At 62.3% G+C, this 24,444-nt stretch overlaps 3 protein-coding genes across 4 annotated transcripts; all 3 read right to left on the reverse strand.

Annotated features, from left to right (window-relative positions):
- Window positions 1-6,230: 6,230 nt before the first annotated feature.
- Window positions 6,231-16,034, reverse strand: MUS81 (MUS81 structure-specific endonuclease subunit). The gene is given in 16 exon segments (XM_074531046.1): window positions 6,231-6,360; window positions 7,128-7,211; window positions 7,838-7,946; window positions 8,576-8,690; window positions 9,426-9,521; window positions 10,409-10,479; window positions 10,482-10,524; window positions 12,113-12,217; window positions 12,807-12,917; window positions 14,246-14,305; window positions 14,404-14,489; window positions 14,562-14,631; window positions 14,745-14,812; window positions 15,090-15,134; window positions 15,137-15,212; window positions 15,840-16,034. Coding segments are annotated over 16 exon segments (1,401 nt in total). The 3' UTR covers window positions 6,231-6,293.
- Window positions 16,035-17,905: 1,871 nt separating this feature from the next.
- Window positions 17,906-20,392, reverse strand: BANF1 (barrier to autointegration nuclear assembly factor 1). 2 transcript variants are annotated; one of them, XM_074531119.1, is made up of 4 exons: window positions 20,256-20,392; window positions 19,415-19,545; window positions 18,344-18,512; window positions 17,906-18,213 (listed from the first exon to the last, which is right to left on the reverse strand). In XM_074531119.1, the coding sequence occupies exons 2-3, from the start codon at window positions 19,538-19,540 to the stop codon at window positions 18,366-18,368; spliced, it is 273 nt and encodes a 90-aa protein (XP_074387220.1). In that variant the 5' UTR covers window positions 19,541-19,545; window positions 20,256-20,392; the 3' UTR covers window positions 17,906-18,213; window positions 18,344-18,365. The 2 variants fall into 2 exon arrangements, with proteins under 2 accessions (XP_074387220.1, XP_074387219.1); XM_074531118.1 differs by lacking the exon at window positions 17,906-18,213 and having other exon boundaries at window positions 18,220-18,512.
- A 236-nt stretch (window positions 20,393-20,628) lies between these two features.
- On the reverse strand, window positions 20,629-23,320 carry TRMT112 (tRNA methyltransferase activator subunit 11-2). The gene is given in 6 exon segments (XM_074531120.1): window positions 20,629-21,381; window positions 21,384-21,447; window positions 21,565-21,638; window positions 22,282-22,320; window positions 22,323-22,380; window positions 23,164-23,320. Coding segments are annotated over 6 exon segments (351 nt in total). The 5' UTR covers window positions 23,245-23,320; the 3' UTR covers window positions 20,629-21,346.
- Between the last annotated feature and the right edge of the window lie 1,124 nt (window positions 23,321-24,444).

Raw genomic sequence — 24,444 nt, forward strand, 5'->3', positions numbered from 1 at the left:
GCGCAACGTGATTGGTGAACTGCGCGCTGGGATTTGCATTCGCTCCGCCCCCTCCGCGCCACCTGGGCCGGACTGCTGGGACAGAGATGGGGACAGAGATGGGGACTGGTCCTGCGCAGTTTGTAATGGTCCGAACTGGGATGGGGACTGGTCCTGTCCAGTTTGTACTGGTCCGAATTGGGATGGGGACACTGCTGGGACTGGTCCTGTCCGGGTTTTACTGGTCTGAACTGGGATGGGGACACTGGTGGGACTGGGATGGGGACACAAGTGGGAACTGGTCCTGTCCGGGTGTTACTGGTCCGAACTGGGACGTTCCCAGCAGCTCCTCCCCCCCCTCCCCCTCTCACCAATGACGTCACGCCCCTCCCCCCCCCGGGGGTCCCCCCTGTCCTGGGCGTTCCCCGCCCCTCCCCCCCCAGGGGACCCCGCGCTCGGTGCTGACTCAGGGGCCGCGCCCTCCCCTCCCCCACCCACAGCTGGATCCGCTCAACAGCTGGAGCGGGGGGGGGGGAGGGGGAGGGGAGTCGGCCCTGCCCGCCCCTCCCCCACTGCCCCTCCCCCCACCCCCCCCAAAAAAAGGAATCAGGAACGGGGTGGGGGAGGGGCAGCACCGACCCTTTATTGCCCTCGCACCCCCCGCCCCTCCCCCACCCGGGGGGCAGGGCGGGAATGGGGGAAGGGGGCAGTCCCAGTTTGGGGTTAACGATCCCAGTTCGGGGTTAAAATTCCCAGTTTGGGGTTAAAATTCCCAGTTTGGGGTTAACGATCCCAGTTTGGGGTTAAAATTCCCAGTTTGGGGTTAACGATCCCAGTTTGGGAGTGATCCCAGTTTGGGTTCCTCTCCCAGTTTGGGAATAGTCCCTGTCTCAATTTGGGGTTAAAAATCCCAGTTTAGGGTTAACAATCCCAGTTTGTGGTTAAAAATCCCAGTTTGGGATCTATCCCAGTTTGGGGTTAACAATCCCAGTTTGGCGTCCCCTCCCAGTTTGGGTTTAGCAATCCCAGTTTGAGGTTAACAATCCCAGTTTGGGGGTCCTTTCCCAGTTTGGACTCCCAGTTTGGGAAGGGGCAGAGTGCAGTGGGGGGAGCCCTGAACTGGTTTTGGGGGGGGGTCCCAGTTTGAGCTGTCTCCCCCAGTTTGGGAGGGATCCTCCCCCCAGTTTAGGGAACCACTCCCAGTTTGGGGGTCCTTTCCCAGTTTGGGGGGTCCCTCCCAGTTTGGGGTCCCCCCCATCACCCTCATCCTCAGTGGGGGCTGGGCAGGGGAGGCCGGGGGGGCCTTCCCAGTGCTCCCAGTGCTCCCAGTATGACCAGTGCCCCTCCCAGTGCCACGGGCAGCGCGAACGCCAGCCCCACCCGCAGGGAGCCCAAACTGGGAGGGGCTCTGGGGGCAACTGGGGCCACTGGGGGGGCAACTGGGGGGGTCATTGGGGCAACTGGGGAGGTAACTGGGAGGGTCACTGGGGCAACTGGGGGGGTAACTGGGGCAGCTGGGGGGGTAACTGGGAGGGTCATTGGGGCAACTGGGGGGGTAACTGGGGCAGCTGGGGGGGTAACTGGGATAACTGGGGAGTCCTTGGCCTTTGGGGAGGTTACTGGAGGGGTAACTGGGAGGGTTTGGGGGGCAACTGGGGGGGTAACTGGGATGGTAACTGGGGTAACTGGGGAGTCCTTGGCCTTTGAATGGGTAACTGGGTTAAATGGGGGGGTAACTGGGAGGGTTACTGGGATAACTGGGAGGCCCTTGGTCTGTGGGGGGGTAACTGGGAGGGTTTTGGGGCTTGGGGGGGCAACTGGGATAACTGGGAAATCCTTGGCTTTTGGGGGAGCAGCTGGAGGGGAAACTGGGAGGGGTAACTGGGAGCAACTGGGATTTAGGGGGGGCAACTGGAGGGGCTGCTGGGGGGTCCTTGACCCTGGGGAGGGCAACTGGGGGGGTAACTGGGACAACTGGGGGGGTAACTGGGACAAACTGGGTTCTGGGAGGGGTAACTGGGATAACTGGGGGGGTAACTGGGAGGTTCTGGGTTCTGGAAGGGGTAACTGGGAGGGTAACTGGGACAAACTGGGGGGCTCTGGGGTCGGGGGGGGCAGTTGCAGGGGCAACTGGGGGCAATTGGGATTCTGGTGGGGCAACTGGGGGGAGATTTGGGGGGTCCTGGGGGGTGAAGGAGGAGATTTGGGGGGTCCTCTGGGGCCTGGGGGCGGGGCTGAGACCATGGGGGTCCCTTTGGGGGTCCCTTTGGGGGTCCCAGGGCTCAGCCTCGGGGCCGGGGGTCCCATGGGGGTCCCCTATGGGGTCATCCTGGGGGTCCTCATCACTGTAGGGGTCCCCATAGGGGTCCCACGTCCGGGGTTGGGGGTCCCCATCCGCATAGGGGTCCCAGGTCTGGGTTTCGGGGTCTCCAGGTTCACTCTGGGGGTCCCCATAGGGGTCCCAGGGCCGGGTTTGGGGGTCCCCAGGTTCAATCTGAGAGTTCCCGTACGGGTCCCAGGGCCGGGTTTGGGGGTCCCCGGGCCCATTCTGGGGGTGCCCATCGCCATAGGGGTCCCAGGGCCCGAGTTTGGGGGTCTCCGAGCTCACTCTGGGGGTCTTCATCCCCATAGGGGTCCCAGGTTCTGGTTTGGGGGTCTCCAGGTTCACTCTGGGGGTCTTCATCCCCATAAGGGTCCCAGGTCCTGGTTTGGGGGTCCCCGGGCTCAGTCTGGGGGTCCCCATAGGGGTCCCAGGGCCGGGTTTGGGGGTCCCGGCCCCTCCGGAGGCTCCCGGGCTCGGGGTCCCTGTAGGGGTCCGAGGGGGGGTCCCAGGGCTCCTCTTCGGGGTCCTCATCCTCGTAGGGGTCCCCATAGGGGTCCCCATAAATGTCGGGGTCCCAGGGCTCCGTTTCGGGGTCCCCGTAGGTGTCGGGGTCCCCCAGGTCCCCGTAAGGGTCCCCGTAAGCATCGGGGTCCTCGTCCCTATAGGGGGGGCCCGGGGGAAGGGGGCAAATCCCGCCCAAAATCCCGGTGGGAGCCCTCGAGGGGGTCCCGGTGCCACCCCCGGTACCGGGGCGGTTCCAGCCCCCGCTCCCCGTGCGAGTCCCGGTGCGAACCCTCCCGGGATTCCCCGTGCGGCTCCCGGGGCCGCGCCGAGCCTGGATCCCGGTCCCGGGGCCATTCCCGGTGCAAACCCCGGTCCGGCCACAAATCCCGGTGCGAACCCCGGTGCCCTTCCGGAGCCGAATCCTCCCGGGAATCCCCGGGCAAATCCCGGTGCCAATCCCGCTGCTCGCCGGGCTGGGAATCCTCACGGAAATCCCGGTGAGAATCCCGGTCTGGATCCCGGTGAGGATCCCGGTGCAGATCCCGGTGCAGATCCCGGTGGGAATCCCGGTCCAAATCCCGGTGAGGATCCCGGTGTGGATCCCGGTCTGGATCCCAGTCCAAATCCCGGTGCAGATCCCGGTCCGGATTCCGATCCGGATCCCGGTGCAGATCCCGGTGGGAATCCCGGTCCAAATCCCGGTGAGGATCCCGGTGCAGACCCCGGTTCCAATCCCGGTGCAAGCCTCGGTGCCTTCCCGGTGGTAAATCCTCCTGGGAATCCCGGTCCGAGTCCAGGTCCAGATCCCGGTGGGGATCCCGGTGGGGATCCCGGTCTAAATCTCGGTCCGGATCCCGGTCCAAATCCCTGTCCCAATCCCCGGGCGAGCTCCGGTGCCGCCCCGGCCGCGTCTCCCGGTGCCTCCCCGGTGCCGAACCCCGCTGTGGATCCCACACCGAGCCTGAACGCGGATCCCGGTCCCGATCCCGCTCCAAATCCTCCTGCGAGCCGCGGTTCCGCTCCGGTACCGAATCCCGCGCTGAGCCTTCACCTCCTCCCGTCCCGTCCCGCCGCCGGTCCCGCGCTCTCCACCCGCGGCCGCTCCAAGCGCGCCGGGACCCCTCGGGCAGCTCCGGGTGAGGGGTCCCGGGCTGTCCCCGGTGTCCCCCGAGGTGCTGGGGAGGGGTCCCGGTCTGTCCCCGGTGTCCCCGGTGTCGGCGGCGGCGGCAGGTGACCCCGTCGGGCTGCAGGACGAAGCCGCGGTGACAATGACAGGCGAAGCCACCGTGGTGGTTGAGGCACATGTGGTGGCACACGGCGGCCGTGCGACATTCGTCCCTGTCCCCGCAGCCGCCCGCGGCCACCGGCCCGAAAACCCAGCGGGCACGGGGCGGGGGTCGGCGGGACCCCCGGGTCCCCCCCCCGCCGGCGCCGCCACGGCCACCAGCGCCACCAGCGCCACCAGCATCGCGCTGCCACCTCCTCCTCCTCCTCTTCCTCCTCCTCCTCCTCGGGATGGGGCACAGCCGGACCCGCCCCCCCAATCCCAAATCCCAAAATCCCAAATCCCAAACCCGGCCAAGGGCGGCCCCGCCGTTCCCCAAATGCCAAACCCCAAACGCGGCCCCAACCCCTCCCAAAATCCCAAATCTGGCCCCACCCTGGCCCCACCCCCCCCAAATCCCAAATCTGTCCCCCAACCCCCCCAACCCCTCCCAAAATCCCAAATCTGTCCCCAACCCCCCCAACCCCTCCCAAAATCCCAAATCTGTCCCCACCCCGGCCCCACCCTCCCCACAAATCCCAAATCCCAATCCCGGCCCCGCTCCCCCAAAACCCCAAGAGAGGCCCCACCCCTCCGTGCCCCGCCCCCAAACTCCCAAACCCGGCCCCACCCAGGGCCCCACCCCCGGCCTGGCACGTTCGTGTGGCCCCGCCCCCTTTGTGGGGACCCTCCCCCAACTTTTTGGGGTCCCAGGTCAGCCCCCCCTCGTTTAGGGGACCTCAAAATGACCCCAGGGTGACCCCCGCCCCCTTTTTTTGGGGACACTTCGGGGGTCCCGAGTGACCGCAGGGCTCAGGACAGACCCCGCCATCATTTTGGGGACCCCAAATTGACCCCAGGGGACGCCGGTGCCACCCCCCTGTCACAGGTGTCACTGTCCCTGTCACAGGTGTCACCGTCACTGGTGTCACCCCAGGCTGTGTCACCAAACCGCCACTGTCACCCCTGTCAGTGTCACTGTGTCACCCCCTCACCATCCTCACCCTGTCACCCCATCATTGTCACCAGTGTCACCCCTTCATCATCCTCACCCTGTCGCTGTCATTGGTGTCACCGCCACCCCCGACATCGGTGTCACCCCTCTGTCACTGTCACTGTCGCCATCACCCCATCACTGTCACTGTGTCACTGTCACTGTGTCACTGTCATTGGTGTCACTGCCACCTCTGCCAATGTCCCGGGTGTCACCCCTTCATCATCCTCACCCTGCCACTGTCACCCTGTTCCTGTCACCGTGTCACCCTCAAGCTCACTGGTGTCACCGTGTCACTGTCACCCATCACTGCCACCCCTGTTACTGTCACTGGTGTCACCCCTTCATCATCCTCACCCTGTCACTGTCATTGGTGTCACCGCCACCCCCGTCATCGGCATCACCCCTCTGTCACTGTCACCATCACCCCATCACTGTCACCGTGTCACTGTCACCGTGTCACTGTCACTGTGTCACTGTCATTGGTGTCACTGCCATCTCTGCCAATGTCACGGTTGTCACCCCTTCATCATCCTCACCCTGCCACTGTCACCCTGTTCCTGTCACCGTGTCCCCCTCAAGGTCACTGGTGTCACTGGTGTGTCACTGTCACCCATCAGTGCCACCCCTGTCACTGTCACTGGTGTCACTGCCACCCCTGCCACTGTCACCAGTGTCACCCCCCCATCATCCTCACCCTGTCACTGTCATTGGTGTCACTGCCACCCCCGTCATTGGTGTCACCCCTCTGTCACTGTCACATGTCACCATCACCCCATCACTGTCACCGTGTCACTGTCACCGTGTCACTGCCACCTCTGCCAATGTCACTGGTGTCACCCCTTCATCATCCTCACCCTGCCACTGTCACCCTGTTCCTGTCACCGTGTCACCCTCAAGGTCACTGGTGTCACTGTCACCCATCACTGCCACCCCTGTCACTGTCACTGGTGTCACCCTCCCATCATCCTCACCCTGTCACTGTCAACCCATCATTGTCACCAGTGTCACTCCATCATCCTCACCCTGTCACTGTCATTGGTGTCACCGCCCCACCCCCCACCACTGTCAACCCTGCCACTGTCACCGGTGTCACCCCCTGTCCCCCCAGATAAAACTCCAGGTGTGCAGTGGTGGGGGAGAGGCTTTATTGGGGGGTGACAGAGGTGACAATGAGGTGACAACGAGGTGACAATGAGGTGACAATGAGGTGACGATGAGGTGTCCCCTCATTCCAGCGGCCCCCGGGTCCCGTAGAGCTTCACCAGGGCCCCGCTGAGGGAGGGGCCCAAATTCCTGGGGGGGGGGGGGGGGGAAGAGAGGGGTGAGACCCCAAAACTGGGGGGGGGGGGAGGGGTGAGACCCCAAAATTTGGGGGGGGGAGAGAGGGGTGAGACCCTAAAATTGGGGGTGAGGGAGAGAGGGGTGAAACCCCAAAATCTGGGGGGGGAGAGAGAGGTGAGACCCCAAAATTTGGGGGGGGGGGGGAGAGAGGTGAGACCCCAAAATTGGGGGGGGGGGGAGGGATGAGACCCCAAATTTTGGGGGGGGACAGTGACGGGGGTTTGGGGACACAGGAATTGGGGGGGACACGGAAATTGGGGGGGGGGGGTCGTTGGAGTTGAGGGGGTCCCCCAGGATTTGGGGGAATTTCCTGGGATTTGGGGGATCCCAAGATTTGGGAGAATGTCCCATGATTTAGGGATTCCCAGAATTTGAGGTTCCCAGGATTTGGGGGATCCCAGGATTTGGGGGAATTCCCTGGGACTTGGTGTTCCCAGAATTGGGGATTCCCAGGATTTGAGATTCTCCAGAATTTGGGGGGTTCCCCAGAATTTGGGATTCCCTGGGGTTTAGGGATCCCGGGATTTGGGGTTCCCCGGATTTGGGGGAATTTCCTGGGATTTGGGGTTCCCAGGATTTTGAGGGGAATCCCCAGAACTTGAAGTTCCCCAAGATTTGGGGATCCCCAGAATTTGAGGTTCCCAGAATTTGGGACAATTTTCCAAGATTCGGGGACCCCCAGAATTTGAGGTGCCCCATAATTTGGGTGGGGGTCTCACCTCTGCGCGGGGCCGCAGCGCAGGGTGCTCAGCACCTCCCGGCACTTTTGGGGGTCCTGGGAGGGTCCCAGGGCATCCATCAGGCTGTGGGGGGAGGGGACAGAACTCAGGTGGGACCCCCCCCCCAAAACCCCCAGGACCCCCCAAAATTCCCCCCAGATCCCACCCTCAGGACGGGGGGTCCTCGGGGGATATTGGGGGGGGTCCCACCTGAGGGTCCCCAGTCCCCCATCCCCGACCCCCAAACGCCCCAGAGGAGCCCCCAGAAACCCCCCAGGACCCCCCCAAATCCCCCGGGACCCCCCCAGATCCCACCCTCAGGACCCTCCCCATGGGCCAGGACCCTTTTGGGGACATTTGAGCCTGGGGGGTCCCACATGGGGGACCCCAATCCCCCCTCCCCGACCCCTCCAAACCCCCCAGGACCCCCCCATATCCCCCAGGACCCCCCCCAGATCAAACCCTCAGGACCCTCCCCATGGGCCAGGACCCTTTTGGGGACATTTGAACCTGGGGGGTCCCACATGGGGGACCCCAACCCTCCCTCTCAGACCCCCAAAACCCCCCCAGATCAAACTCTCAGGACCCTCCCCATGGGCCAGGACCCTTTTGGGGCCATCAGAGCCCCCATGGGGGGACCCCAGCCCCTCCTCCCCATCCCCAGCCCCCCCTCCAGGACCCCCCAACCCCCCCCAGGGACCCCCCCGGACCTGGCGGGGGTGGGGAAGCGTCTCAGGACGGCCCCGGCCCTGCCCCCACTGAGCCCCCCCAGCTGCAGCAGCTGCCGGGCGAACACGGAGCCCACGGTCTGGGTCTGGGGGGGGAAAATGGGGGTCAGGGGACCCCAAAACACCCCCAAATCCTAAAATCCCACCCTAGAACACGGAGCCCACGGTCTGGGTCTGGGGGGGTGGAAAATGGGGGTCAGGGGACACCAAAAAACACCCCCGACCCCAAAATCTCACCCCTGATCCCACAGTCCCCCCCCCCTCAGGACATGGTTTGGGCCTGGGGAGGGGGGAAAATGGGGGTCAGGGGACCCCGGAACCCAAAACACCCCCAGCCCTAAAATGCCAGCCCGGGACACGGTCTGGGTCTGGGGGGGATCAGGGGACCCCCAAAATCCCTGACCCCAAAACACCCCCTGAGCCCAGGACACAGTCTGGGCCTGGGGAGGGACAAAAATGGGGGTGAGGGGACCCCAAAATATCCCCTGAACCCCAAAATCCTCCCCACCAGGACAGGGTCCCCCCAACGTCTGGGTCTGGGGGGGGAAAAAATGGGGGTGAAGGGCCCCCAAAAACCCCCCCAAGGCCCCCCCTCCCATATCCCTCCCTCCAGTGCCCCCTTTGTCCCCCCCCCCCCCAAGAAATTCCCAACCCCCTTTGGGACCCCTCCCCATTTCCCCCACAAACCCCCCAGCCCCATTTTACCCCATCCCCACCTGGTTCTTGCCCCCCCCTCGCGCAGCCTCTGCAGGGGCAGCAGGGCCAGGGGGGTCCCGGGGGGCTCGGGGGGGCCCCGGGCGGTCACAGCCCCCCCCCACGCCCTCAGCACGCGGCCCTGGGGGAGGGGAGAGGGGGGGAGGGGTCAGGGACCCCCCCCCCTCAGTGACCCCCCCCAATTTTCCCTTACCCCCCCCCCCCACAGGTCACAGAGGGGTCTCTGTGTTTTGGGGAGGGGTCTCAGAGGTACCTGTGACCCCCCCCCAATATCCCCCCCCAACCCTTTTCCATCCATTCCCCCCCCCCTAAACCCCCTTTGTGACCCCTCCCCAATTTCTCTGTGTCCCCCCCCAGGTCACAGAGAGGTCTCTGTGTTTTGGGGAGGGGTCTCAGGGGTACCCATGACCCCTCCCCAAAATTTCCCCCCATCCTTTTTCCCTCCATGTCCCCCCCAAGTCCCCCCCTTCTATCCCCCTCAATTGCCCCCTCCCCAAAATGTCCCCCACCCACAAAACCCCCCTTTGTGACCCCTCCCCAATTTCTCCATGTTCCCCCCACAGGTCACAGAGGGGTCTCTGTGTTTTGGGGAGGGGTCTCAAGGGTATCCATGACCCCCCCCAAAATTTCCCCCCCAAGTTCCCCCCTTCTATCCTCCCAATGTCCCCCTCAATTGCCCCCTCCCCAAAATGTTTCCCCACCCCAAAATCCCCCCTTGTGACCCCCCCATGTCCCTTCCTTGTCCCTCACCCCCCCAAATTTCCCCCCATTTCCCTCCATGACCCCCCCTCAACTGCCCCCTCCCCAAAATGTCCCCTTCCCCCCAAACCCCCCCAGCCCCCCCGAAGCCCCTCACCCCAAATCTTCTCCTCAGCTGCTCCCCCAGGACCCCCAAATACGCGGCCGAGTCCTGGGGGTCCCTGGTGCGCACCACGAACAGCCCGTCCACAACCTGGGGAGGGGTCTCTGTGTAATTTGGGGAGGGGTCTCAGGGGTCCTGGATGCTGGGGAGGGGTCTCAGGAGTCCTGGATGCTGGGGAGGGGTCTCTGTGGGTTTTGGAGAGAGGTCTCTGTGTTTTGGGGAGGGGTCTCAGGTTGCCTGTCTATTTTGGGGAGGGGTCTCAGGCATCTCTATGTGTTTAGGGGAGCGGTCTGGCGGTATCTGTGTGTTAGGGGGGGGTCTCTGTGTGTTTAGGGGAGGGGTCTCAGGGGTACCTGTGTGTTGGGGAGGGGTCTCAGGCATCTCTATGTATTTAGGGAGGGGTCTCAGAGGTACCTGTATTTAGGGGAAGGGTCCCGGAGGTACCTGTGTGTTGGGGTGCGTCTCTGTGTATTTTTGGGAACGGTCTCTGTATTTTGGGGAGGGGTCTCAGAGGTACCTGTGTGTTGGGGGGGGGGGTCTCTGTATTTTGGGGAGGGGTCTCAGGGTCTCTGTAATTTGGGGAGGGGTCTCTGTAATTTGGGGAGGGGTCCTGGGGGTACCTGTGTGTTGGGGAGGGTCTCTGTAATTTGGGGAGGGGTCTCCAGTACCAGTGTACTTTGGGGAGGGGTCTCTCTGTATTAGGGTAGGGGTCTCAGTGTAATTTGGGGAGGGGTCTCCAGTACCTGTGTATTTAGGGTAGGGGTCTCAGGGGTGTCAGTGTAATTTGGGGAGGGGTCTCTCTGTATTTAGGGTAGGGGTCTCAGGGTGTCAGTGTAATTTGGGGAGGGGTCTCTCTGTATTTAGGGTAGGGGTCTCAGGGGTCTCAGTGTAATTTGGGGAGGGGTCTCCAGTACCTGTGTATTTAGGGCAGGGGTCTCAGGGGTCTCAGTGTAATTTGGGGGAGGGGTCTCCGGTACCTGTGTGTTGGCGGCCGCCTGGCGCAGGCTGGGCAGGGGCAGGGCCAGGGGCTCCCGGGCGCCGGCTCCTCCAGCAGGTACAGGGGGCAGCGCAGCCCCGAGCGCCGCAGCCGCGCCTGGGCAGGGGGGGATCCCAGTTCAACCAGTTCGACCAGTTCGACCAGTGCCCCCCAGTCCATCCCAGTTACCCACAGTGCCCCCCAGTCCATCCCAGTTCAACCAGTTCGACCAGTTCAACCAGTACCCCCAGTTACCCACAGTGCCCCCAGTCCATCCCAGTTACCCACAGTGCCCCCCAGTGCCCCCAGTCCATCCCAGTTAACCCAGTCCATCCCAGTTACCCACAGTGCCCCCCAGTCCATCCCAGTTACCCACAGTGCCCCCCAGTGCCCCCAGTCCATCCCAGTTAACCCAGTCCATCCCAGTTACCCACAGTGCCCCCCAGTCCATCCCAGTTCAACCAGTTACCCACAGTGGCCCCCAGTCCATCCCAGTTAACCCAGTTACCCCCCAGTTACCCACAGTGCCCCCCAGTCCATCCCAGTTCAACCAGTGCCCCCCAGTGCCCCCAGTCCATCCCAGTTACCCACAGTGGCCCCCAGTCCATCCCAGTTAACCCGGTTAAAACCAGTTACCCACAGTGCCCGCCAGTCCATCCCAGTTCAACCAGTGCCCCCCCCAGTCCATCCCAGTTACCACAGTGCCCCCAGTCCATCCCAGTTCAACCAGTTCGACCAGTGCCCCCAGTCCACCCCAGTTAACCCAGTTAAACCAGTTACCCACAGTGCCCCCCAGTCCATCCCAGTTAACCCAGTTAAACCAGTTACCCACAGTGCCCTCCAGGCCATCCCAGTTACCCACAGTGCCCCCAGTCCATCCCAGTTCAACCAGTTACCCACAGTGCCCCCAGTGCCCCCAGTCCATCCCAGTTAACCCAGTTAAAGCAGTTACCCACAGTGCCCTCCAGGCCATCCCAGTTAACCCAGACCATCCCAGTTAAACCAGTCCGTCCCAGTTGAACAGTCCATCCCAGTTACCCACAGTGCCCTCCAGTCCATCCCAGTTAAACAGTGCCCCCAGTCATCCCAGTGCCTCCCAGTCCATCCCATACTGGGGCGCCGCAGCCAGAACTGAGACAGGAGGGGGATATCCCAGTTAACCCAGTCCACTCCAGTTAACCCAGTCCATCCCAGTTAAACCCAGTCCATCCCAGTTAATCCAGTCCATCCCAGTTAACCCCAGTCCATCCCAGTTAAACCAGTCCATCCAGTTAACCCCAGTCCATCCCAGTTACCCCCAGTCCATCCCAGTTACCCCCAGTCCCGCCTCGTACTGGGGCACCACAGACAGAACTGGGACACAGAGAGAGGCCATCCCAATTAACCAGTCCCTCCCAGTATATCCCAGTGCATCCCAGTTACCCAATTGCCCCAGACCATCCCAGTTACCCACAGTGCCTCCCAGTCCATCCCAGTTAAACCAGGCCATCCCAGTTAAACCAGTCCCTCCCAGTATATCCTAGTGCATCCCAGTTACCCCAATTGCCCCAGACCATCCCAGGCACCCCAGTGCCCCCCAGTCTCCCCCAGTTTGCCCTGTTTATTCCCAGTTCCCTCCCAGTCTGTCCTGGTGCCCCCCCAGTCCCTCCCAGTGCCCCCCAGTCCCTCCCAGTCCATCCCAGTCCCTCCCAGTTCCCGGCCCCACCTTCTGCTCCCGGTACCGCCCGTCCCTGATGCTGTTCGCCAGATCCGCCGCCGATTTCCGCTCCACCACCACGTCCAGCACCAGCTCCCGGGGGGCGTGGCCTGGGCGGGGTCACACGTGACCACGCCCACCCAGAGACACACCCACAGTCCCAGGTACCACCCCCACAAAGGGGTGGGGTAAATTCCAGGCCCCACCCACTTATCATGGCGACAGTGAGGGTGTGGTTTGTCCTTGGACACGCCCACCACGTGGGGGCAGAGCCAGAATTTGGCCACACCCAGGTGAGGTTATCCCCATCACATCTGACCACACCCAACATCTCCATGGCCACACCCCCTGTGCCACACCCCCTGTGCCACACCCATCACACACGACCACATCTATCCATCATTGGCCACACCCCATAACATCTGACCACACCCACCATCAAATTGGCCACACCCCCAGTGCCATGCCCATCCCATCTGGCCCACACCCAACCCATCACCATGGCAACACCCCCAAGTCTATGGGTGGGGTCTGGGCCTGGCCACGCCCCCTCCGGCCACACCCAATCAATGGCTGTACTACTCTGGGGGCATGGTCATCACCAGGCCACACCCATTAGCGGTGACCACACCCACTCCACCTGCCCCACCCAGTCCATGGGGTGTGGTTACCCCAAGCCCCGCCCCGCACAGGCCACGCCTACCTGTGGGCGGTCCTTCTCACGCGCCACCCACAGGAAGTCGCCGACGTGGAGGCGCCGCAGCAGCACCGGGATCCCCGGGAACGGAGCAGGGCCGGGACCCCCCCGGAGGGGCTGCAGGGACAGCGGGGGGACATTGGGGACAATCAGGGACATTGGGGGACATGGGGGACAATCAGGGACATTGGGGACAATCAGGACATTGGGGACAATCAGGGACATTGGGGGACATGGGAGACAATCGGGGACATTGGGGACAATCAGGGACATTGGGGACAATCAGGGACATTGGGGGACATGGGGGACAATCAGGGACATTGGAACAATCAGGGACATTGGGGGACATTGGGGACAATCAGGGACATTGGGGACAATCGGGGACATTGGGGACAATCAGGGACATTGGGGGACATTGGGGACAATCGGGGACATTGGGGGACAATCAGGGACTTTGGGGACAATCAGGGACATTGGGGGACATTGGGGACAATCGGGGGACATTGGGGGACAATCAGGGACTTTGGGGACATGGGGGACAGTCAGGGACATTGGGGGACAATCAGGGACATTGGGGACAATCAGGGACATTGGGGGACATGGGGGACCATCAGGGACATTGGGAACGTGGGGGACAATCAGGGACATTGGGGACAATCGGGGACATTGGGGACAATCAGGGACATTGGGGGACATTGGGGACAATCGGGGACATTGGGGACATGCCATGGGGAACGGACATTGGGAGCGTGGCAATGGGGGCATTGGGGACAATGGGGGGACCCGCTATGGGGACGGGTGACATGGGGGACACAGGAGGTGACAGGGACACAAGGGTGACACAAGGGGGACAGGGACACGGGGTGGCAGGGACAGGAGGTGACAGACACATGGGGTGACAGACACATGGGGTGACACAGGGGTGACAGCGACAAGGGGACAGTCACCCGGTTGGCTTCGGTGACGTCAGCGCACAGCACGATCTCGAACTCGCCGGGTCTGAGCTCAATTCCTGCTCGGGGTCGCACCTGGGGGACCCCAAAGTCACCTCCAGGTGACCCCCAGGGCTGGGACACCCCCCCAAAATGTCCCAAAGTGTCCCCAAATCCCCCTCAAAGTGTCCCCAAAATGTTCCCAAGGGTCCCCAGCCCCCTCAAACTCACGCAGGGGGGGAGGGGGCGCAGTTCTCGTCCTGCTCCGCCAGGGGGCGGCTGGCGGGCACACCCGGCGGGGGGCGGGGCCTCGGCGAGACTCCGCCCCTTCGGGGTCAACGCGTACCTGTGGGGGGAAGGGGTGAAATGGGGAGGGGTCCTGGGGGGAGGTCACAGGTGCATCCAGGGGGGTCCAGGTGGTCTCAGGGGGGGGTCTCAGGTGAGTCTGGGGGTTTTGGGGGTCCCAGGTGGATCCCAGGTCAGTTTGGGGGTCCCGGGGGGTCCCGGCCCTACCTGTGGGGGCGGGCCGCTCCTCTGCACGAGCCCCCGGCGCAGGAGGGGACCCAGAGCCGCCTGTGGGGGAGGGGACAGGGGGTCAGCCCCTCCCCCGCCACCTTGGGGGGGGGGTGCCAGGGTGGGGGAGGGGCGCTGGGTCCCCTCCTGTCACTCACCGGGGTCAGGGCGTGGTCACAGAGGGGCTGGGCCTGCTGCAGAAGCTCCGCCTCTGGGAGGGGCTCTGGGCTCTGGGAGGGTGGGGCTTAGGGTGAGGAGGGGGAGGGGCAGGGTGTGGACCCCTCCCCACCCACCAGGTGTGTCCCCTCCCCCTCACCTGGCTCAGGACCCGCAGGAGGGCGTGGCCTCGGGAGCGGGGGGAGGGGCCGGGACTGGCGGGGGCGGCGCTGGAGGAAGGGGGAGGGGCAGAGATTAAGGGCGGGGCTTCCTCTGCCCCTCCCCCACAATGGGAATCAATGGGAGGGGTCCTGGATGGGGGAGGGGCGAGGATTGGACTCACCGTGGGCGGGGCTGGGGGAGGGTCTGCGCTCTGCCCCTGCCGAGGGGGCGTGGCTGGGAGGCCCTGTTCTGTGGTATGTATATGAGATGCAAATTAGCATGCAAATCAGCCTCATCAGGCCCCACCCACCACAAACCCCCACCCTATCTTAGCTCCACCCCTTCACACACAACTCCCATGAAAGCCCCGCCCACTAGAGCACAGCCCTTTGAGGCCACGCCCCCTCCCTTGTAATGGGAAGGGGCGGAGCTCACTCAAGCCACACCCCCAGACCACACCCTTCATAGCCCCACCCACCCCCAGACCACTCCCGTTCCATGCCCCGCCCCTTTAGGCCCCGCCCACCCTGGCGGTGCTGTTTCAGCCGTCGGTCGAGGCGGGCACAGAGGGCGGGCCAAAGTGCTGCAAGATGGCGGCGGCGCGGCCAGAACGGAGCGGGAGCGGGAACCGGGAGAGAGAGCGCAGGGCCTGGGGGGAAACACACCTGGGATACACCTGGGGAGCCCACAATACACCTGGGATACACCTGGGACACACTGAGAAACCTGAAACACACCTGGGATACACCTGGGGTACCTGAGATACACCCAGCACCCAGCATACCCCTGAAATAAACCTGGCACACACCTGGGGAACCCAAAATACACCTTGGATACACCTGAAACACCTAAAACACACCTGAGGTACACCTGAAACACACCTGGGGAACCCAAAATACACCTTGGATACACCTGAAACACCTAAAACACACCTGAGGTACACCTGAAACACACCTGGGGAACCCTAAATCACCTGAGATACACCTGGGGATCCCCAAATCACCCACCCAGAGATCCCAAAACTCACCTGGAGACCCCAAAGGTCTACCCAGAACCTCCAAATCCAACCGGGTACCCAAAATCACCCACCTGGGCACCCTGAATCCAACCTGGGCACCTCAAAATCACCCACCTGGGCACCCTACATTAACCTGGGCACCCCAAAACACACCGGGGCACCCCAAAATCGCCCACCTGGGCACCCTAAATCACCCACCTGGGCACCCTAAATCCAACCTGGGCACCCCAAAACTCACCTGGAGACCCCAAACCTCACCCGTGCACCCCAGAACCGCCCCCCCTGAGCACGCGGGGACCCTCCCTCTCTCTCACACCCACCCTCTCGTAGGTGCCCCTGGCCCAGGTGCCTGCGCCTCGTCCCGCCACTCCCGCAGCCAGCGGGCGAACAGCGGGTTGGGGTGGCCGCGGGGGCGGCGGCGGCGCCGGAGGAGGAGGCGGCGGCCGCGGCCATGTTCGAATCCTCCCGCCGCCGCCGCCGCTGCCCGGAAGTTCCGGCTCCGTGGAGCCGCTCTGGCCGCGCTCGCTGATAGGGGAAAATGAGACTTGTCTGCTCTGGAGGACTCCGCTCTGGCAGGTCGGAGGTGGAACTTGTCTGCTCTGCTGGAGGCCGCTCTGGGATGCTCGGAGGTGGAAGTTGTCTGCTCTGGAGGAGCTCGGCGGATAAGGAGACACCAAATTCTGCCCCCAAACCCCAAAATCTTCTCCTCAAACCCCAAATTCTGCCCCAGATCCCCAAATCCTGCCCACAAACCCTAAATGCTTCCCCAGGCTCCTCAAATATTCCTCCCAAATCCCAAATTCTGCCCCACAACCCAAATCCTGCTCCCAAACGCAAAATCCTCCCCCCTAAACCTTCAAAATCTTCATTTCAAATCCCAAATTCTGCCCCCAGGTCTCCCAAATCCTCCCTCCAAACCACAAATTCTGCCCCTGGATCCTCGAAATGTTTCCTTTAACTCCAAATTCTGTCCCCAGACACCCAAATCCTCCCCTCAACCCCAAAATTCTGCCCCTAAACACCCAAAATCTTCTTCTTAACCCCCAAATTCTGCCCCCCAAACCCCCAAAATCCTCCCCCCAAACCCCGCCCCCAGCCCCAAAATCTTCCCTCTAAAACCCAAAATCTTCTCCTCAAATCCCAAATTCTGCCCCTGGATCTCCAAATCCTGCTCCCAACCCCAAAATCTTCCTCTCAACCCCCAAATCCTGCCCCCAGACCCCCAAATCTTCCCCCAAACCCCAAATTTTGCTCCCAGGACCCCCCAAAATCCCTCCCCGTGCCCCCCATTCCTCAAATCCCAGGACGATTCCAAGCTGCAGCACAGCAAAACTTTTTATTGTTTAGAAATAATTTTAGAAACAAACTGGGGGGCGTTGGGGGGGGACACGGCACCCCCAAAATAACACAGACCCCCAGTGGGGGGAGGGGGGGACACCCCAAAATAACACTAACGGGTGTGGGGAGGGGGGGGGGCACCTGAAATGAGCCCCCCCAAAATCCCACCCGGGATGGGGGGAGGGGCAGGAGGAGACCCCTCCTCACCCCCCCAGCTGGTGTTGGGGTGTTGGGGTGTTGGGGGAGGGGTGGCACCATGGGACCCCCACCCCTGGAGGAGTTTTGGGGGGGGGGGGGGGTGGCAGCACCGGTTTGGGGGTCCCAGGGGTGTCGGGTTGGGGACTGGGGGGGGGTTGGGTGGTTCTGGTGTCCCTGTTTGGGTTTTGGGGTCCCCAGATGATTTTGGGGTTCCCCAGAGCTGGCTTTAGGATCCCCAGGGCAAGGTTTTGGGGTACCCAGAATGGTTTTGGGGTCCCCAAAGCTGGTTCTGGGGTCCCAGGATGATTTTGGGGTTCCCAGAGGTGTTTTTGGGGGTCCCCAGAATGGTTTTTGGTGTCTCTGGGTGAGTTATGGGGTCCCCAGGATGATTTTGGGGTCCCCAGAGTTGGCTTTGGGGTCTCGGGTGAGTTTTGGGGTCCCCAGAATGGTTTTGAGATCCTTGGAGTGGTTCTGGGGTCCCCAGGACGATTTTGGGGTCCCCAGGATGGTTTTGGGAGCCCCCAACCCCTCCAAGGGGTCCCTGCAACTGCCCCCGAGTTTGGGGGTGCAGGGAAGGGATTTGGGGTACAGGAATGAGATTTGGGGTACAGGAACAATAACTGGGGTGCAGGGATGGGATTAAGGCTGCAGGGAGGGGATTTGGGGTACAGGGAGGGGATTTGGGGTGCAGGGATGGGATTTGGGGTGCAGGGATGGGATTTGGGGTACAGGAACAATAACTGGGGTGCAGGGATGGATTAAGGCTGCAGGAGGGGATTTGGGGGTTACAGGGATGGGATTTGGGGTGCAGGGAGCTCAGTTGAGGTGCAGGGCTGCTCTGAGGGGCTCGGGGAGGGGCTGGGGGATGTCAGCTTTGAGGAGGGGGCTCAGATAGGGGTCTGGGTGCTGTTTTTGGGGAGGGGGCTCAGAGGACGGAGCCTGGGTGGTGTTTTTTGAGGAGGGGGTTCAGAGTGGGGATCTTAGGGTGCTGTTTTGGGGAGGGGGCTCAGAGAGGGGGGATCTCAGGGTGCTGTTTTTTGAAGAGGGGGGCTCAGAGGAAGGAGCCTGGGTGCCGATTTTGGGGAGAGGGTCTCAGGTGCCGTTTTGGGGAGGGGCTCAGAGGAAGGAGCCTGGGTGCTGTTTTTGGGGAGGGGTCTCAGGTGCCGTTTTGGGGAGGGGGCTCAGAGGAAGGAGCCTGGGTGCTGTTTTTGGGGAGGGGGTCTCAGGTGCTGATTTTGGGGAGGGGGCTCAGAGGAAGGCGTCGCACCACTCGCGCAGGCAGCCCGAGCAGTCGCGGCTCTGTTTGGCGTTGGCCCCGCACGTCTCCTTGAGCCACTCCCGGAACAGCTCCTCGTCCTTGCGCAGCACCAGGAACTGCCCCAGCACCACGTACGCCTGGGGGGGCAGCCAGGGGACAGGAGGGGACAGCGGGGTCACCATGGGGTGGGGACACTGCCCAGTGTCCCTCTGTCCTCCCTGAGTGACCCAAAGAGCTCCAGTCCTGTCCAAATGACCCCAAAGTGCTCCAGTCACACCCCAGCCCTGTGGTCCCTGGTCCTTATGGGGCTGTGCCACCACCAGGAAAGGCTGAGAGGGACAGGGAGGGGACAGCGAGGGGACAGCGGGGTCACCAGGGTGTGGGGACACTGCCAAGGGTCACCCTGTCCTGCCCAAGTGACCCCAAAGAGCTCCAGTCCTGCCCCAGCCCTGTGGTCCCAAGAGATCTGAGGGATGCCCCAGCACCAGGAACGGCTGACAGGGACAGCGAGGGGACAGCGGGGGTCACCATGGGGTGGGATGTCACCAAGGGTCACCCTGTCCTCCTGAGTGACCCCAAAGTGCTCCGGTCCCACCCAGCCCTGTGGCTCCTGGTCCTTATGGGGCTGTGCCACCACCAGGATGGCTGAGAGGGACAGCGAGGGGACAGGGAGGGGACAGCGGTGTCACCAGGGCGTGGGGACACTGCCCAGTGTCCCTCTGTCCTTCCTGAGTCACCCCAAAGAGCTCTGGTCACACCCCAGCCCTGTGGATTCAGCAGATCCCTGTCCCTCCACAAACACCTGCCTAGGGACAGAGGTGTCCCCAATGTCCCCAGATATCCCCAGGTATCCCAAGTGTCCCCAGGTGTCCCCACGTGTCCCCGATGTCCCCACTGTCCCTGCTGTCCCAGGTATCCCCACTGTCCCCAGTGTCCCCACTGTCCCCAGTTGTCCCCAATGTCCCCAGGTGTCCCCAATGTCCCTGCTATCCCCAGTGTCCCCAGGTGTCCCCACTGTCCCCAGTGTCCCCAGCCCCACCTTGTCAAAGCCCTTCTCCTCCAGTTTCCTGCCCAGCACGTCCCCGATCCCGGCCAGGCTCCCCACGGGTTTGTCCCCCATCGGCTCCGCCACGAAGTCCCGGTGCTTCTGTGACGTCGAGGACATGGCGCCTGCGGAGAGACAGACAGTCAGGGGACACACAGACAGCTCAGGGGGCACAGGGACAGCTCAGGGGGACACGGCGCCTCTGTGACATCGAGGACATGGCGCCTGCGGACAGACAGGGGGACATTGGGGACAGACAGACAGCTCAGGGGACACTGAGGGGACACGGTGCCTCTGTGACGTCAAGGACATGGCGCCTGCGACAGACAGACAATCAGGGACACACAGACATCTCAGGGGGACACTGAGGGGACACTGAGGGGACATTGGGGGGACACTGGGGGGGATATGGAGGGGACATTGGGGGCACATTGAGGGGACCCTGAAGGGACTTTGAGAGGACATTGAGGGGAGTCTGAGAGGACCCTGAGGAGACACTGAGGGGACATTGGAGGGACTCTGAGGGGACCCTGAATGGACATTGAGGGGACAATAGGGGGACACAGACGGAACATTGAGGGGATCCTGAGGGGACATTGAGGGGATCCTGAAGGGATATTGGGAGGACCCTGAGGGGACCCTGAGGTCTCTGAGGGAACACTCCGGGCCCTCCCGCCCCTCACGGACTCCCCCGCCCCGTCCCGCCCCTCGGGCCCCGCCCCTCCCCGCCCCTCCCGGCGCTCCTGACCCCTCAATGTCCCCTCCCCGCCCTCAATGTCCCCTCCCTGTCCCCTCCGTCCCCTCCCGGTGTCCCCGGTGCCCCCCCCGCCCTCACCGTCCCGTCGAGCCGTTCCAACCGCCGCTCCGCCTCAGCCTTCTGCCGCCGCGCACTGACGTCACATCCGGCGGCGCGCCGTGTGACGCCACTTCCGCCGGCGCGCGCCGGAAAAACCACCGAGACGATGGAGGCGCTCTGGGATCATAGAGACGAACAGGGGTCCTCCAAGGGCCTGCTGTGTCCGCCCAGGTGAGCGGGGACACCTGGAAATGGCTCCAGGTGCTGCCGGGAATACCGGGAACCGCTCCGGGATCATCCCCGAGCCTCCAGAATTACCCGACAGCGGCTCCGGGGCTCTCCCCATCCCACCCCTTCCCTCCATCCCAAAATATTCCCCTGAGAGGATCCTCAAAGAGACCAAAAGAGGCGATTCCGGCCCAAAATCGGGCAAAAAAATGGGATTTTTTATTAAATGTATGGGGAATATTACAAATACAACAAGGCAGAACTTTGGGAAGAGAAATATGAGGAGAAAAACTGGGATTTGGGGAAAAACTGGAGGTTTGGAATAGGAAAAAAAGGATTTGGGGGTGAAAAGGAGCGGATTTGGCATAAAGGAGGTTTTGGTGGAAAAATATAAAAAAAATGAGGGTAAAAAAAGAGATTTTGGGGCAAAATCCAAATTTGGGGGCACAAAGGCGGGAACTGGGACAAAGGAGAGGAATTTGAGGCAAAACTGGAGGATTTTGGGATAAAAAGAGGATTTTAGGGAGAAAAGTTGCGTGAAATTCTGAGAAAATAAAAGAATTTGGGGCAAAACTGGGAAATTTGGGAGGGAAGAAAAAAAACGGGAATTTGGGGGCAAAAACTGGGAATTTCCACGCTCATTATGCAAATAGAACAAAACCCGCTCAATATGCAAATAAGGAAGTGACAAATTTGCATAGAGGAGGGGCATGGAAATAACCACGCCTACATGCAAATGAGTCGGTTTAGACCACGCCCCTCAGCGCTTGAACGTCGGGGGTGAAATTCGGGCCCCGTTTTTTTGGGGTAAAACCGTGGAAATTCGGGGTTTTTTTTTGCTCTTCCTCGGGGGGAGGGACTCAGCTCCATTTTGGGGGATTTTTGGGGGTCCCGACCCCTCCTCAGGCCTCGTCCTCGCTCAGGAGCAGATTTGGGACCCCCTGGAGATGGGGAAGCGCCGCCCCGAGTCCGGGCACTGCAGGGACCCCTCCAGCACCTCCACCTGAAATGGGGGGAAAATGGGGAAAATTGGGGGGGGTCTCCAAGATTTGGGGGATTTAGGGAACCCCCCCTGAGGGGTTTTTTTTGGGGTTTCAGGGGTTTTGGGGAGCGCCCTGACCTCGAGCAGGACGTGGTGGAGGCGGCGCAGGAATTCCTCGTCGGCCTCGTAGCCCGGGCTGGGCTCGGGGGCAGCTCCGAGGGCGCCCCAACTTCGGGGGGCACAGAAAAAGAGGGAAGGGGGGGGGGGTTAAAGGGACCCCTGAGTGTCCCCCCCAACCCCAAAAAAATGGAATGTCCCAAGGGAAGCTCCCCCTCCCCCCGCTCCCCTTTCCGGGGCCCCTCCCCGGTTCCCCTCCATTCCACTTCCGTTTCCGGTCCCTCGTTCCCATTTCCGGATGTCCCCCCCCCGATTCCCGTTCCCATTTCTGGGTGTCCCCCCTGATTTCCGTTCCCATTTCCGGGTGTCTCCCCCGTTTCCCGTCCCCATTCCCGTTTCCCCCCACGTTTTCCAGTTCCCATTTCTCGGTGTCCCCCCCCCCCCCCCCCCCGTTTTCCGTTTCTTCCGTTCCCAATCCCCCTCCCCGTTTCCCGTTTCCCATTTCCCGTTCCCGGTTCCCCCATTCCCGGTACCTCCCCCCACTCCCGGTTCCCGGTTCCCCTTTCCCAGTCCCTCATTCCCGTTCCCGATTCCGTTCCCCGGTGTCCCCCCCGGTTCCCGTTTCCCATTCCTATTCCCCGTTCCTTTTTCCCAGTCTCCTGTTCCCATTTCCCGGTATCCTCCTCGTTTCCCCATTCCCGTTTCCCCCCGTTCCCGGTTTCCCCCCGCCTCTCACGCTCTCCGCCGCCTCCCGGAGCGCGTCCCAGCGCAGCCGCGCACCATCCGGGACACGAAGGCGGCGTTGAACGGCACCGGGCGGACCCGAACCTCGGCGGCCTGCGGGGACCGGGCCGGTTAACGGGAGGGCCCCGGAACCTCGGGGAACCGGGGCTCCTAACGGGTGGAAATCGGGGCTTAACGGGAGTTTTACCGGCGGAAAATGGGGGTGTTACCGGCAGAGTTAACGGGGAAACGGGAGGGGTTAACGAGGCTGGGGGGTCGGAACGGGTACCGGGGGTTTAAACGGGAGGGAATGGGGATTAACGGGGGAGTTACCGGCGATTGGTGAGGGTAACGAAGGGGTTAACGGGGAGATAACGGGGAGGAACCGAACCGCGGAGGGGTGGGGAGAACGGGGGTGTTAACGGAGGGGAACCGGGATAACGGAGATGGACGGAATAACGGGAACCGGAATAACGGGAAACCGGGATAACGGAGAGGAAGCGGGATAACGGGAACGGGGATAACGGGAACCGGAATAACGGGAGAAGAGAAACTGCGATAACGGGGAGGATTAAGGAGGTTGACAAGCACGAAACGGGGCCGTTAGCGGGAGGATTTATTGACGGTAACGGGACAAATTACCGGGCGTTCTTTTAACGGAGGAGCTACCGGGGGTATCGGGAGAGGTAACGGGAATGATGGGAGATAAATGAGGAGACACCGATCGGAACAGCGGAACGGGGAGAAGCTGGGAACCGGTAACGGGGGCACCGCTAAGGCTCCGATAACGGTTCCGGTAACCAGTAACGGCGAGAGGTGGCGGGGCCTTGCCGGGGGGCGGGAACCGCGGTGTTCCCGCCCCGATCCCGGTGCCCCGGGGTCCCCCCGTGCCCGCACCTCGATCTTGAGGGGGAATCCGGCCCCGGGCCGCAGCCCCGGCACGTGCGAGCTCAGCAGGTTGTGGGTCAGCAGCTTCATGGCGCCGCTTCCGCTGCGTCACTTCCGGCAAGAGGCGGTTACCTGGGTAACAGGGCGAGGCCTACCCGGAAATGGGTGTGGCTTAGCAGGGTGGGGTCCGCTTAAAGGGGCAAGGGCAAAAAAATTGATCCCAACCCTCAGGAGAGACAAAGCAGCCCTGAGACCCCTCCCCAAATTCTTCAGGGATCGCCCAAACCCTTCAGAACTCCTGAAAGGATCTGAGACCCCTCCCCAAATACATCAGGGATCCCTGAGACCCCTCCCCAAACCCATCAGGACCCCCCAAACCCTCCAGAGCTCCTCACAGGATTTGAGACCCCTCCCCAAACCCTCCCCCTCGGTGACCCCATCCCTTTATTTTGGGGTCCCCATTTCTCCAGAGTCCCCACTGAGGACCCCAGCCCCAATTTTGGGTGGATTTTCCCCCATTTTGGGGTTTGGTTACCCCCTCAGGACTCTCCTTCACCCCCCAAATCCAACCCCACCCCTCATTTTGGGGTGCTGTGGGCTCCCCTGGGACCCCCAAATCCTCCCCCCCCCCCCCCCCAATTTTGGGGGTCTCTGAAACTCCCAAATCCTGGGGGGGACCCTCAAAGCCCCCCCAAAAACCAGAACCAAGCCCAAGGTCAGAAATGCAAACCATTTATTCAGAATTTGGGGAGGGGGGACCCCAAAACCCCCAGAATAAACAGAAAAACCCCAAAAGTGAGTTTGGGACAGAAAAAAAAAAAAACCAAAAAAAGATTTTGGGGTGAAGGGTGAGAAGCACCAGAACCCAAAAAATGAGAGAGGGGAGATGAGAGTGGGACCCCCCCAAAATGAGGGGGGTGCAAGGATGGGGGGGGTCAGGGTGAGTTTGGGGTAACAGGGGCAGGTTTGGGAAGGTTTTGGGGTGCTGGGGGAAGGTTTTGGAGTGTCAAGGCAGTTTTGGGGGTGCTGGGGGGAGGTCAGGGAAGCTTTGGGGGTGTCAGGGCAGTTTTGGGGTGCCAGAAGTGGGTTTGGGGTGCTGTGGTGGGGGTCGGCACAGTTTTGGGGTGCTGTGATGGGATCAGGGCAGTTTTGGGGGTGTTGAAAGGGGAATCAAGGCACCTTTAGGGTGCTGTGGTTGGGTCAGGGCAGTTTTGGGGTGCTGAGAGGGGCTCAAGGCAGTTTTGGGGTGCCAGAAGTGGGTTTGGGGTGCTGTGAGGGGGCTCAGGGCAG

The sequence above is a fragment of the Zonotrichia albicollis genome, chromosome 34 (genome assembly GCF_047830755.1).
Source record: "Zonotrichia albicollis isolate bZonAlb1 chromosome 34, bZonAlb1.hap1, whole genome shotgun sequence".
Taxonomy (NCBI): domain Eukaryota; kingdom Metazoa; phylum Chordata; class Aves; order Passeriformes; family Passerellidae; genus Zonotrichia; species Zonotrichia albicollis.